Source organism: Tympanuchus pallidicinctus, unplaced genomic scaffold (assembly GCF_026119805.1).
Source record: "Tympanuchus pallidicinctus isolate F22 unplaced genomic scaffold, pur_lepc_1.0 scaffold15, whole genome shotgun sequence".
NCBI lineage: Eukaryota > Metazoa > Chordata > Aves > Galliformes > Phasianidae > Tympanuchus > Tympanuchus pallidicinctus.
In genome coordinates this window covers 20791229-20806283 of record NW_026294669.1, presented here as the reverse complement: position 1 = coordinate 20806283, position 15055 = coordinate 20791229, and the positions used below count along the sequence as shown (strand labels likewise).

The 15055-nt window shown below is 37.5% G+C and overlaps 1 protein-coding gene across 7 annotated transcripts in view; it reads left to right on the top strand.

Moving 5' to 3' along the window:
• LNPK (lunapark, ER junction formation factor) overlaps nt 1-4991 on the top strand; it is a 38587-nt gene extending 33596 nt beyond the window's left edge. For all 7 annotated transcript variants that reach the window (XM_052675600.1, XM_052675595.1, XM_052675598.1 and 4 more), the window contains exon 13: nt 4042-4991. In XM_052675600.1, the coding sequence (XP_052531560.1) occupies nt 4042-4238 (197 nt within the window). In that variant the 3' untranslated portion in view covers nt 4239-4991. The remainder of the gene's footprint in view (nt 1-4041) is intronic.
• The last annotated feature ends 10064 nt before the right edge of the window (nt 4992-15055 follow it).

Here is a 15055-nt window from a genome sequence, read left to right as displayed (position 1 = left end):
ACTTGCATTTTGCATTGGTTCAAATCAGGGAGTATGTTGGAAAAAGTTATGAGATGGTGCAGACCTCATATTCAGACTGGAAGTTCATCAGATTGTAACTGTCAGATTGTGACAGAATACTTGTTTACTCTTTAACACTAAGTACAAAATGGCATGGGAATGCTGATTAAGACTGGTAGGGAAGGCTTATCATCTCTGTGGGTGCAGTCTGACGAAAGGTGCATTGCAGGGAAAACTTGCTTGACTTCTTTTCCTGTCAAAGCAATGCTTGTGACAGGGCAGCTTTCCTCAGCTAGTTTCAGTGTAGTTCCCCAGCCAGTTGTTGGCTCACCTGAAAGGATGATGTATCGTGGAGCAACATACAGGAGGGAAGAAATTCCTTCTGACATAGATTGAGAAGCTCCACATTCAAGTATTTATTAAGACAGCATATTTTATTTCTCTCCCCTTGTGTTTGCCAGTGTGCCACAGTTTACAATCTGCTTTATGTATGTAGATATAGCTGTCTAACAGTTTTATTCACACAACTGAGGAGATGGAGAACTATGGTCGAATGGCAACAGATAAGTGTACTTGACTACTTAAATGTACTTTTATGATAATAGTATTGAAACAAGAACTAAATCATGTGTGAAGCCAAACCATGCAAATTTCACCTCTGCCCTCTAATTATCTGATCTTTTCAGTGAATAGTGGATGGACTGATAAATTCGTGGCTACTTTTAAAGGCAGAAGATTGTTGTAGAAAAGATAGTGGTTGTTAATGGTGTCTTCAAAACTCAGGCTTTCTTTTTCTGTATGAATCAAATGGAGAAGCTCCTGCTTCTTGGAGATATGTGCCTTGAGGACATCTGAATAATGTTCAGCTGCAGCCTTTTAGAGGTTTTGAGAGAGGGTGTGCTAATTAAGCTAGTATTATCTTTGAAGTGATGTTTATCAAACTATACTTTTAATGGGTCTGAGCTGTTGAGTCAGTTTATAGATGTTGTTAAAAAAAAAAAGCTTTAAAAATTAGTGTGGGTTTTTCATTAGGCAGTTGAAATATGGGAGTGAAAATTCTGTGAAATACTACTTTTTTCTGAAAGTAGAATTTTCAAGTAAAAATGGCTTTCTTTTTTTGTAGAAGTGATATTTTTGATTTACCTTTTAACACTGAAAATTACTTTTTTTTTTTTTTTTTTTTTTACCTGGTTGTGATCTTCATATTTTGGTGTGCTTCTTTAACTTAAAACAACAAAAAAAAAAACCCAACAAAAATTAAACCACTGTGGGGGTCATTCCCTACTTAGCTTTTCCTGCTAAGAAGTATATGCTGAAACTTTTTGGAGGAGAAATTAGAACTTGGTGCATTGACTTTTGTTTCTATGTGGTTTAAATGCCTGAATCTTTTCTGAATATTTCATCTACAGAGTATGAACCATTCTGTTTTGATAATTAGTAAGCAGCCAGCATAGAGCATGCGTTAATATTTAACCTAACTAATATCTGAAGCATGTCTTGCTGATATATGCTATCCTGTCTGTCGCTGTGCATAACTGCCTGTGTCCTGCCACGAAGTAATGCCTTATGAATGAGAAAAATCATTTTCAGTAAATCACTTTTTCCATCAGAACCCTAATTTGAAGCATAACTCTGCTTACTGACAGTTGGGCTGTATTAATAAATGAGCATCTTCCTTGATTGTAATTTTGAGTCATGAAGGTATAGCTCTGGGGAAGCCTTTTGTTCACTGTGGTAAAATAAATGCTGTCATGGCAAGAATAGAATATCTTCACTTAGATGTGAACAAACATTAACATCAAGAAACCAAACTCACCACAATATTGACAACACAGGGATATCCAACTCTTATGTGTAATTTGTTTAAACCATAGCTATATAGCTTGAAGAAACTGCAGACTAATGAGATGCAGAAGTGCTATAAATGTTTTTTTTTTTTACCATCAGCTACTTTACTAATGAATGGAGCATGAAGCTCAATCTTTTTTCTGCTGTGTGCTCGCACAGTGAAGCATGCTACATGGTACTTCTATAGATAAGAGATCTGAAGAATGGTTGTGTGGAGTGCTACTGGCACTGAACCTTGGCCTTTGTAATCCTCTGGAAATATGAAGTCATCAGCTGTCAGTCTGATGCTGATTACTGGCACAAACGTTGTTTTGCTATTCAGCTGTGTAACTTGGGAGATTTTAGTACCAGAATGAAACCAAATACTTGAGTTCTTAAGAAAAGAATTGATCTCAATTTTTTTTGTTTTTTCCTATCAAAGGCGGGTCTCTTATGAACATCTTAAAGTATTCATGTTTGGATCTTATATTGGGGGTAGAAACACACCATGAATTACTTTCACCTTTGTGGTTAATTCTGCCTTCCCTGTGTTAGGTGCTTCTGCTCTGTTCTTGATGTAGATTTATCATATAGCAATGTTTTGAATGTTGAAATTGCGGTTTGACAACATGACTATTTTGTAGTGAATATCTGTTGCTGATATTAGATGCTTTTGAACTTCAGATTTCATTGTAGCCATCAGGAGTTTATGAAGATAACTTTACTTGTGATCTCCAGGTTTGCATGATGTTCCCTGGCTGTCTGAATATTCTACAGTTAGTTAATGCTCTTGGCATATAGCAACTGTTAGTATGTTTGAGAAGATTTCTATTTACAAGGCAGATGCTGAAACTTGGTTTGCACTTCAATGGAAGCGTTCACTTGATACTGTGAACTACTACTGAAGCCAAAACCAGGGCTTTTAAAGTTGCAACCATAAAGTTCTTAAACTTGCCTTAAACCATCATAGAGCTGTTTGCTGTTGCTTGTGCACAGCTGCATTCTTCAATTAAATCTGGGATTTGTGATTAATCATCAAGAATGCTACCTTTCTGTGGTCATCTTCAAGTTTACTTAAGGAGCTTTTTCTTAGCTACTGTTCCTACAATAATTTAAGGCACTCGGTATGAAGTTAAAATTCAACTAATCAGTGCATTTAAAATGGAATCACTGTGTATATTCAATAAAGATTTATCATATTTATAAGTGAGTTAGCAGTACCATTTCATATGATTGCTATGGCTTCCTGTTTAAAGAACCTGCTCTTTAGTTCCTTAGCATTGTCAGACCTTTAATTATTGTACTAACTTTCCAGGTAAAGTTTTCCTTTTTAAACTGAGAGTTTCAGCAGCTTCACCAAGTTTCTTTAAAATTCAGTGAGGGAAAAAGTCGAGTAAAATAACTGACTGTTTTCTTTAGGGAAAGTGCCTCTATTTTTTGGTAGGTTGAAAACAAGGCAGTTCTGCAGAATGCTGAGCATTATTCAGTTAAGGGCTGCAGGAGCGAGCAGACAAGTAATGGTTGGGTTATACTGTAGGAGAATTGAGGGCATGCAGTTCTTTTCCTCCCATCCTCTACTTTCTTTGTCACTCGAGCTTCAACAGCTGCAGTAAAGATCTAACATAAGTGTGGAGGGGCTGGAGCAAGAAAAGGCATAAACTCATTTGTAGTATCTGAGACTGAAGAAAAAAAGCAGAGGTGAGACAAATAGCAAGATCAAGAATATTCAGTTTTTTATTGGCAGTTCTCAGATGTTGAACTAGATTGTTCTATTTTCTTCTAATTTTCTAATTACCTGACCTGGCTCCTTATGTTTAAAGTAGTTTCCACCAAGTAGAATCTTTTAGAATGTATTTGTATGGAGGTTCAGCTTGAAAAAGCTATACAGTTTGTATTGCTTCCATTACCAAGAATAAAGAAACTGAATTACCATAATGTCTACTTGTAACAATCTCTCACATGAAATGAACAAGCCCAGAAAGATTCTGTTGAGTATGAATGTTCACAAATAATATGTAGTATTTTCAGTGGGGTCTGAACTCTTTTCCACAGCAGTTTGTTTTTTCTTGATAGTTTTACCTTTGGCAGCTGAGAACTTTATGTAATGAAACCTGTATATATGTTTGCAAAATATTTTCATATGCACTTTAGAAATATTAGCTGTTTGCTATTTCTGAAAATAGGTATTGGATTTCTTTTTTTTTTTTTCCACAGAATCTGAAGAAGTGGCTCAGCTCACTGAGTCAAATGAGACGGATGAGAAAGCACCAAGTGCTGAGCAGTTGAATGATAGTCTTGTTGAAGAAGCTGAAAAAGAAGCAGCAGAAAATGTTTCAACAACTGAAGACTCTGTTTCAGATTCTGCTATTTCAACTGAACAAAGTGAGGAATCCTTAATGAAAGCAGAATAAAGTACTTCAAGTGCCTTCTGTAGCTAGTTTTTAGCTTTGTTCATGCCTGTTGTTACTATTCAGGTGAGCTTTTTTAAATGGTACAACTTAAAAATCTCGCTTGAGCTTGAAACTGCCTCAACTGCCACAGTACGTCAAAGCTTTGTGTAAAAGTGGATATTGTAAATTAAGCATGTCTTTAAGTTAACTCACAGAATGTATAGTTGGTTGAAGTCTAACAGTCATAGACGTAGTTCACTATGCATATTTGAAAAACTGAACTTTTAAGTTTTATTAAAGGTGACCTATAACTTGGCATCTCTTTAGCCGTTAACGAACAACTACTGGCCCACAGCTGATCTAGTAAATTTGGTCTAGTGAACTTAGATACCTTTTAATGTTTCCCTACTGAAGTAAATTGAGTACATCTTAAATACAGATGTTTACAAATTGAAGTGTCATCGGACATTTGACTTAAGCATATGGAAAGTGTCATTACAGTAGTGTTGATGTTATTCATAGTTTAACTTTTTGATAGAATTCAATTAAATGACACTCAAAAATGGTATCTCCTTTGGTATTTGCATTGCAGATGAACCAGAGGTGCATACATACAGTTCTGTTTTGTGTTTACATAAAATATAGAAAGTCTCTGCACTTGATTGTACTTGAATACGAAGCACTATTTATACCTGTAAAATAATGACAAGATATAAGTGAATCTTGTGCCTTTGTGTATTTTGTTAAAGGAAAATAAAGATGTCTAGCAGCAAACTTGCATTGTGGTTCCTAGAACGTTGTATCCATGCAGTTGTTCCATTGACTGCTTCAGAGGGTTTAGAAAAGCTGTTAAAGATCACAGAATAAGAGTGGTTTGTGTTTGAAGGGACTTAAAGATCTAGTGTCAACCCATATTTTTGTAGAGAAGGGTCTATGTTTAACTTTGTAATTTTTCAAGGGTTTAAAGTTATGGTACATGAGATTAATTTTCAAGTCAATTCAGGCTTGGGGATATATCTATATCTATATATGATACTAATATGACTCTAGGCTTTCCTCAATTTACAGTAAGCATTTACACATTATTCATGCCAAGTATGTGTGCTCCAGTCCTGACACACTCGAGAGGAGAGGATTTTGTTTCTGCAGCAGGTGCTTCTTGACTTTCATTACTGCAATAGAGGCAATAGTAACAAAAGAAAAAAAGCCTGTTCAAGAAAAATTGGATCAAAATGCATGTCAAGGAAACAAAATTTATATTTTGAGTTGTGTCTCTTTGACTCCCAAGAACGTGAAGTAGGATTATGTAAAGCAAAATCTGAAATTTTGCAAATTGCTAGTGATATTTAATTCAGTTGCAGACTGTCTCACAAAAGATGAGAGGAGATAGAAGAAAGCAAGGGAAAATAAATACTATGACTTGAGGTTTGATTGTATTCTGATTTTCTAGTAGGTACTTGAATCTCATTTTATTTCAGAAATACTTGAAAGCCAGGTCTTGTGAATGTCTCACTTAATTGTGAGAGATGTTATACAATTGCCTGTTCTTCAAGATGAAGAGCAAAACCTCAAAGTGGTGTAATAAACAATTGGGAAGCTTATTGACGTTGGGTTTTAGTTGCTTCTGAAATTTTGTAATTTCTGGGATTTCCTTTTATTCAGATAGTGTGTGTATAAGTTAGAGAAGAATTATCTGGACTACGTAAGAACTGCTGTGAAAGACAAGTGTAGTTCATAACAAAGTGAGTCAGCTGGTCAATTTTAAAAACATTTCAGAACAGGGAAGTGAGGAAATGCTAGTTTTTGTTGTAGCGCTTGCTTTAAAGAAGAATTGGTTACCTTTAGTTATTTTGACAGAAGTAGATCGTTTAGTGGAATGAATCCTCCTATGAAGGTGGTTTGTTTCAAGAAAGCTGTTCAGTTTACAAGCAGGAAAAGTGGAAGCAGACAAGGAAAAGCGAAGAGAGATGATATGGAAGATGCTTTCACTTAGAGGCTGGTTTAGATATTATCAAAACCAATTCATTAGGAGGGCATATGCCTGCCTTGAAGTCAACATCAAGAAGGTTGTACTGCTTATGGTGCTGGAGCAAATCTGACTTAAAGAACAGAACCATGAGGTGACACCAGTTGATGCAGGATGGAAGAGAGGAGTGTTTTTTGTCTGACTGGACAAGACCTTGAGACAGAAGAGAAGACCTTGAGAACACTTTTTTTTTTTTTTCAGGAATGGTATTGGAGCACTGTGTGACAGCATATCCCAGATTAATATCTTACGTTAGAAACGTTTTGTCTCTGCAATTAACAAAAAAATTGTGTCAGATAAACTTGCTTGTTTTAGAATTAATCCTGAAACTACTGGGTGATATTAACTTGGTATAGTAAGACTTTTAGCTGCTATTAGCTACTACTAGAGGCAAACATTATGAAGTTGCTGTTTTCGTCTTTATTTAAACAGAAACATAGGAATTTTATTTTTAAATCCTGAATCTAACAGCAATTACTTCTAACAAATTATTCATCTTCAGAAGGTTGGGGAAAAAGTGCTTCTTCCTCATGTGATTTGGCCTTGCCTTAGCAATATTCACACACTGATGAGTTTGTGGGGATGGGTGAATGGGATAGATGAAGCTACTCATTATTTAATAGTTAAAATCTCAAATGTCTTAATCTTCATAAAGTCTTTAGTACAATGGTACTGGAAGATTAAAAAAACATATAAAATACAAAAGCATCTTGTACACAGCGTTACTCTGGAGTGAGACTTCGTTAGATCTTCCACAATGAGGAGGACAGACTGTAAGTGTATGGCCTTTCTGTGAAGATTTCACTAAAAAAATAAATAGCTGTGAATATATGATTTGTCAAAAAGTTCCTAAATGTTATTTGACCAATACATTGAATGTTCTCAAGCAAAATCTAGGTTCTCACTTCCTTCTATGTCTTGCTGATTTTTTTTTTTGTGTGTAGTACCTCTCAGACATTCTTTCTCGTTCAGTTACATGGCTGAAAATTAGCACCTCAGCACTTCATTACTTTCTGAAATTAGGTGTAATATGTGTTTATGGAGTACACATTATTTAAAGGACAAAGAGAACCCTACAAATATAACATAAAACATATAACAAAACTAGGAGGACAGTGAGCTCAGACTGAAGGTTTGAAGGTTCCAAACAATTTGGACAAAGTTTTGCAGTGCTTAAATGTTACAAGTGGGGATTGAGAAGTCAAGATTATTCATTGGTCAGTATCTCACGTGTCTCTCCTCTTGTCTTTTCGCTTAAGAATATGTTAGATGATGGGACCTGTGTGATAATTCATAGAAGATTTTTTTGTCTGGAAATTTCAAGACGATGAAAAAGTTTGTGTTAATTACTAACCTGTGGCAATGGTCTCATTTTGCAGTTTGTGGTCTTTGGGTGGAGTTGGCAGTTTTCAGTTTGTGGAGGGTGATGAAGGTGAGGAATTACGACCAACTCTTCCCATAATTGTCCCTATTGGGCTGATTGGCACAGGACTTTGCCTTCCAGGTCTTGTGTAAAAACGCATCACAACAGTTGTGAACTTCCATCGGAAATGTTCCATGCTTGATATTGTCTGCCAGGCCAACTGTTGAGAGCTCTGATGTCTGACTTTTCAGGGGAAAAAGATGGAGTTCCAAGTGGACTGGAATGGTTTGACCTGTGAAGGCCAGATTGGATGGGACCCTGGGCAGCCTGGTCTGGTATTAAATGGGGAGGTTGGTGGCCCTGCATGTGGCAGGAGGGTTTGGATATTCATGGTCTTTGAGTTCCTTTCCAACCCTGGCCATTCTGTGATTCCGTGATTGGCAATTTGTTTATGCAACAAGAAGAGTAAGTTGTAATAGCTTTTAACAATGGTAATTGCTGCCCTCTTGCTTTTAAAAATAAATAAATACATTGAGTTGTCCTTTAAGATCACGAGTCTCAAGGAATTTGACATCTCTCCCCCACTGCTTTTGATCTGTGAACCTCTCTAGGGTCCTGTCAGGTCACATTCAATCTTTCCTCTGCAAGAATAAGACCTACAGAGGTGTATGATGGGCAGGATAGAGAGATGGGTTTTAAAATGAAACATATTGATTATGTAATAATTTGCTCCCAAACCATGGGGTTTTGAGATTAAAGCAAACACCTTTAAGAATCTTGATAGATTATCTAACCTGGCAACGGTGCAAAATCCAAAGCACTGAATCATAATATAGCCCTTTCAAGGTTGCATAAAATCAATTTGACCACGACTTAATTTTTACACGGTGGGAAGGGTCCTGACCAATTCTTGAAATACTGGTTATTTCTTTCCATACTCACCGTGGGAACAAACATGTTTCTGGGCAGGCCTAGCACTGTGCTGCTAAGTGTTCTGTGTACAGTTACTGATATTTTTCCAAGAGGGTTTTGTAAGCCTTTTCCACTGTGAAATCATGTTCTCCTTCTATTATGTGAGAAGAATTATATGCAAAAGCAAGATTGCAACTGCCAGAGAGAAATACGTGCAGCAAAAATTCTGAAATAATCGGATATGGGAGAAAACAGAGGGTGCAAATACTGGAGGTCTGGCAATTTAGATTATTCAATTTGTGAACTCCCATTCAACTCTAGATTTGTAACTTATATTGAAATAATAATTCTTTCTCTTGCTTTCTCTGTTTTATTGCCTAAATGAAAATAGAGATGCTGAATCTGTTGAATTCTCAAGCAACGAAGACCTTCCAGCTATCCTAAAGTGGTCTGGTCTTTAATTCCTTGCTTTGCTCCAAGGAATTCTGCTTAGTTGAAGAAGCTTAATTTTTGAATTGCTCCTGCACTCAACGTTTTACAAAAACAACAAGAAAATGAGTTTTAAGAGAACTGTTTTACACAGTGTTTTAGAGGAAATGTGAAAGTTAGCATTTCTTAGGGTAATATTTTTACTCATCCTATAGATTTTGTAAATCAGACTTCGTTTAAACAGGAGAACCTGTCTATTTCTGGTTTTTCTTTCACTGTAATGTTATTGCACAGGTTTTGTGTGCCTGTGTAGTTTACAGTGTAACTAGTGTCTTTATTCAGGAATATTCTGAGAAAAGGATGTAGGAGAATCCTAGCAGTGGTCTTGATGAACAGTTGCATCACCTGCAGTTGAACCTCCATTAAAACCAATGGCAAAGTGAGTTCTTAGGGTCCGATAAGCTTAATGCAGTGCTGCCTGTTGGACAGCATGTATTGCTCTTAGCTTTTCTGCTTGTGAGAAGATGCTTAAACTTTGCCTTCTCTTTTGAAATCTGATATTTTCCCAGTTAGACAAATTCTTAGAAATATAGAATTATGGTGATTGCTCCGAAAGTAATGCCTCTATTTATTTCCATGAAAACTACAACAGATACGAAGAGCATAATAACATTATTTGTTAAAGCCAACAGTGACCTACAAAATGCTATGTATTTTCACCAGAGATGTACAAGAGCCTGCATGCTGCACTTGTAAAAATGCACCAGTGGAGGTGACCCACTGTTGCCGCTGCTGGAACACCACTCAGTGCCTTGATGTGCTCACATTCACTGGTTGGTCTCCATCAACATTCTACAAACATGGATGAATGACAATGGGTGCAAATTTTTCTGCGTGGAGGAATTCAATTCCACACCTCCGTATGCACTCCATGTCAGAGGACATGTTTTCAGACTGGCCGTTCTGCAGCCATCTGTCACAGGGCAATGAAATGGAATGGAATATGGTTTGGAAGGTTCAACCTCTACTGCTATACTGCCAACGTCCACCTCTGCTGTCGTGGGCCAAGGCAATAGTGACCAGTACTTTTGGAGCAGCCCTTGTGTGTAGATAGCTGATAAAAGTTATATTGATTTTGTTGTTTATGTAGCTTCTTGAGGGATTAAAAAAAAAACAACAAAACAACTACAAAAAACCAACCCAACAAAAAACACAACATAATTCTATAAACCTACTTGATATTCACCTGATTCAGTTTATGGTGGTGGCTGGAGCCAGGGGCGGGTTGCTCTGCAAAGGAATGGTGGATGCTTTGAAGCCAATGATAGTTTTTAGTGGTTCATTCTATGCTGGCTGTATTGAATCAACTGAATTTGTTTTTTTTTTTTTTTTTAATATAAGGCCCTTGTATGTTACCAAGAAAAGCAATGATAGTGTCACTGCAACCTCACAGCTGGAGGAGCATAGGTAGAAAGGTTGTTCAGGGTTAAGCTGTGATGAGACCCGTTTATCTATCTGTGCTGCCAACAGTTGTGAGAGTTCCTGGCTGATGGCATCCAGAGCCAGCTGCCCTCAGAGGATGGGCTGTCGTGCTGCTGCAGGGTGCTGCGTGTGCTGTGAAGGAGAGGCACGGATAACCTGCCTTGACTCAGTGTAAAAAATTGTGTGGCAACTTCAGGAAGGGACTGTGGAGTTGTGAAGATGCTGACTTTTGCCCATGGTTCCAAAGATACATTTCGGAGTGGACAGTGCAGGTTTTATTGTATCTAAATGGTGATTTATGTCCTTATTCTTGCATTATTGTCCGCAAGGTACTGCCCTGTGTCACAGAGCTGTATTACCTAATTTTTTCAGACCGTTTCATTTTCATTAGTACGGCTGCTTTAGCTTGTGATCAGTGTACTGCCCCTCATTGATAATCTGAGGGAGTGTTAGCTGCACAGAACTGACACCTAACCCTGTCAGTCTGCCTGATTGACCCCTCAGCTTCCGAAACATGGGTTCATTTTTTTAAAAAAAACCCGAGTTCACCCTACATCCATTTTCACACACATTCTGGGCAGTTTAAAGGTTGGTCAGAATCGAATATTGCTCTTTCAAATTTGATAATGTATGAGTACAGAACTGTGACCTTTGATACATAGTAATACATCAACATGACATGAGCAGTAAGTGCAGCAATTACCTTTACTACACTTGAGATTGTGCTTTAGTTCTCATCTTGTAAGCAATTATTTCAGAAAAAAAAGGGATGCTTCTAAGTTAAATATATTTTGCAAATAGGGTAAATGTGGAAATTAATTGTTGGACGTGTTTTGACTTGCAGGTGGATGTTTTCAAATGAATCTTGGCTTCTAAATTAACACTGATTCAGTGGATGTTTCATGGTACTTCTTCCTGAGAGAGTACCTTTAACCCTTTTTGTTGTGCTCCAGTGTGATCTGTTTCATGTTCTGATTTATGGCCTAAGAGCCCGATCATGTAAGCATTTTAGCCTACTGTGTTCCCATCGCACACAATATATTCATAAAAGTTACATGCGTGATGATAATGCAAGTCTACATGCTTTGTAAGTCTCTTCCAGTCACTTTGTGTTGAGGACTAAGTTAGCTTCTCCATCAATGCTTCATCTGTTTCCTGAGCATAAACAAGTTTTCTTTCTCACTTGTTATTATAAATTATTTGCATAATGGCAGTGCCAACCTGGCAGACACTGTGAAAACTTCTATCAGTACTTCTCCACAATGACCAAAAGCCCCCCCACAACAACCAAAAGGGAAATCTGAGAAGGGAAATCTGAGGAAGGGAGAGATGATAGCAGTTGTGGTTTCTGCTCCACAGGCTAAAAATCAGAATTAAATTACTGTGTTATTTTGAGCAAGCAGCTGAATAACCATTGCGTGGTGACTTTGCATCAACACTGTCTGTCATGGGCAAAACTCAAAGGAATAACTGCAAGCAGAACTCCTTGTTCTGTAAGATCTGTTTCCTCAGCAGCGGGGTGCTGAGCTTTGTTGCCTTGCTGGAGTTGTGTGCTGAACCTTGTCCTCTGTGAATATTGTAATATGTAATTCAGGAGTTGGAAAGGGTTCTGCTCTATACTGAGGTTGCTAGAAAGTTTTTCTGGAGGAGGAGCAGTCATTCTGACAGCAGTTAGAAAACTTGACTCTGTAGGGTTGTTCCTCCTCCAAGAACAGCAAAACACATACATTAGATTTTTAAGTAAATTGGCCCTAATCAAGCTCTTGATCGTGCAACTGTTCTGCAAAGCCCCCTTTTTGGTTGGGTTTGCTTCCACAGAGAGTTCCCCCAGCCATGGCACAGGCGAGTGGCTGTCTGCAAGCAACTGTGCCAACCCCTGTACGTTGCTGCACATTGTGATCTATTGAGTCTTGTTCGCTAACATTGAATTTATTACTTCTAGTAACAGCTTAGGCATCTCTTATTCTTCTCTGTAAACAATATTGTATAATAGTAATCCTTTTTTAATTGTTCCTATTTTTTAAAGAACTGACAGCACTGGTATTCCCCTACCGTGGAGTCCCATTCAGAGTCTGGAAAATATTCCCTTTCATATTTTAGAGAAGGGAGTGGATATGATTTATTTTTTTCATTGCTCTTACTCTAACAATGAGTGCAAGTATTCTGTTTATTTTATTTTTAAATCTAGGGTTTTTGTTTCTATCAGCTATTCGCTCCTTTTAAAAGCAGGGAATGACAGCACAATTGTGGAATATATTTTCTTCAAGGTTTATCTTTAGACTTATGTCATAGGTTTGCAGTGGTGAAAACTTGCAGGAAGGAGCCTGTTAGATTGCTGACCAAATAGCAAGCAGCTGAAATGTAGGGATACTTGATGGAAACTACTCAGCTATGTGCAACTTACTGAGAATACTCCTGGTACTCTATAATAAGGCATTATGCTCATCTAGTCATGGAAGCCTGATCTATTTGGTTTCAAAACCTCAGATGCTTTAAGAACTTTCAGAAGATGCATTATGAGTAAGCACAATGATTCTGGAGGATGGAATATTGTTAGCCATTGTGAGCAGTAGCGAAGGAGCCTCAGGATGTATAATGTGATAGATGCAATTTTGTTGGATTTTTTTTCCAAGGCCAATTTAATTTTGATTTATTTGCCTCATTAACCCAAGGATTCAGAAAATTGAGTGCCACCTGAGTGAGGTATTATTAACGCTAGTGAAATATCTTCAAAATTGCTCCATGCTTATAAATTGGTCTTTTGAAAGCATTTTAAAGGCATAATGATACTGTTGTGAAAGTGTACAGCATCATTTAAAAATTGCAAAACGCTTATTTGATTCTAGAAATCAGACTTGGTCACCTGATTTAAATGTATACTGATCTATTATTTATGCTTTAAAAATAGAGCTGATAAAAAACATAAGTGTTCTTGATATTATATTTTGTCATATCTAGCTAGAAAGATTGAAACCCAGAGAAACAATTTTCTGAAGAAATGAAATAGTATGCCCTCCTGAACCCCTGGGGAAAATAGCCTTTCTGTTTGCTCAGACTATGAAGCAGTAAAATCATATAAGTAAAACAGACAGCCCATGTCACATTCCTATTTGTGCGGTTTGGAATGATGCTTTAAAAACATTTTCTAGTTATTTTTGATAAATAAATGGTGCAAATAACATCTGCAAGCCAACCCTGCTGATGTAAGATTTTTCAAATCAGGTTTGTTTGTCAGTGTAAGTCAGAAAATTGCCTTGCAAAAGTAAAGTTGTATAACTCCCCAAAAATATGCATAACAAATGTACACGAACGCCTTGCTCTCCTTTTACCTTCCCTCAAAGACGGTAACAGTGATTCTCTATCATCTTTGCATTTGGTCTTGGAAGGTAGCTTGGTAAAGCAGCAAAAAGCTCAGTTGCTAACCACAAACGTGTGTGTATATGTTAAATATCTGAATGCTCTAATTTGTGCCGAGATGTCCAGCAGTCCTTTTGGAATGGTGTGTGCTGGGTCAAGCCTTGAGATTTTCTCTTGAGCCACTAGTGCTCTGGAGGAAATTGTGTGTAGGGGTGGTCAGAGCCTTCCGCAGGTGATGGGCTGGGAGGACCCAAGGGAACAATGAGTGTGTATTGTTTCCTGGCTGTTGCTCTCTGAAGATTGTGCCAAAAGCTGCTGTACTGAGGGAGAATGGGAAGTATTCAAAGCCTGGTGGCTTCTGCAAGCACACTCATCAGTGAGTGAACTTTGGCTCCATTTTGATTTCTTTCACAGAAGTAAAAGCTGAGATGGGAAAAAATTCCCTGGCAGCAAGATGAAAATCTGACATCCCAACTCTACAGATGCCCTACTGCCCAGGACTGTCTGACTAAATGTGTGTCCAGACATCACCCAAAATGTGGCTCATTCGAGGGAGGGGGCTTTCAGATGCCTTCAAGGGATCTGTGTCATCAAGGCAAAATGTATTTGGACAGATTTTATTTCCTGCCTTACGCTTGAGACTTCTGCTGCCCCACGGATTTGCTTAAAAATATAACTTCACTAATTTTTTTGGTAAGGATTCTCAGTCAAAGGACCACTGAATTCTAATATACCTGCAGAGTGCAAGAGGCTTGTGTTTAATAGAGACCAAAAAAGAAGTTTTTGGTAAACCTTCACAGACACAATAGTTTAATAAACTCTACTAGTTGAGCTTGTACAAAATTGGAATATTTTATTTCGAATCTGAACAAAACCCAAACCCTTAAGGGGCTGATTTAGTCTAACTGCATTTTATTGGGTGAATCTCTCTTCATTCAGTGAGAAAGGTCCCAGGCAGGGAATTATTGTCAGGGTCAGGGGTTGAATTCTAGGAAAGTTATTTTTGTGTTATGGTTATATATGCTCACTGCTGTATATAACAGCAGTGTTGATAACAGAGAATGTGACACTTCAAATCTGCAGATATTTCTGTACAGCAAATACAAGAAGAGTTGAACACAATAACATTAGATCCTGAAAATTCCAGCATTATTTATCTACCCAAGATTTATTTTGGGTTTCTTTTTGGCAAAAGGCTCAAATGCTTTATACAACATACTTTTACCCATAATTTTTCATTTCTTAGTGACAAGGACATTATGGATAACC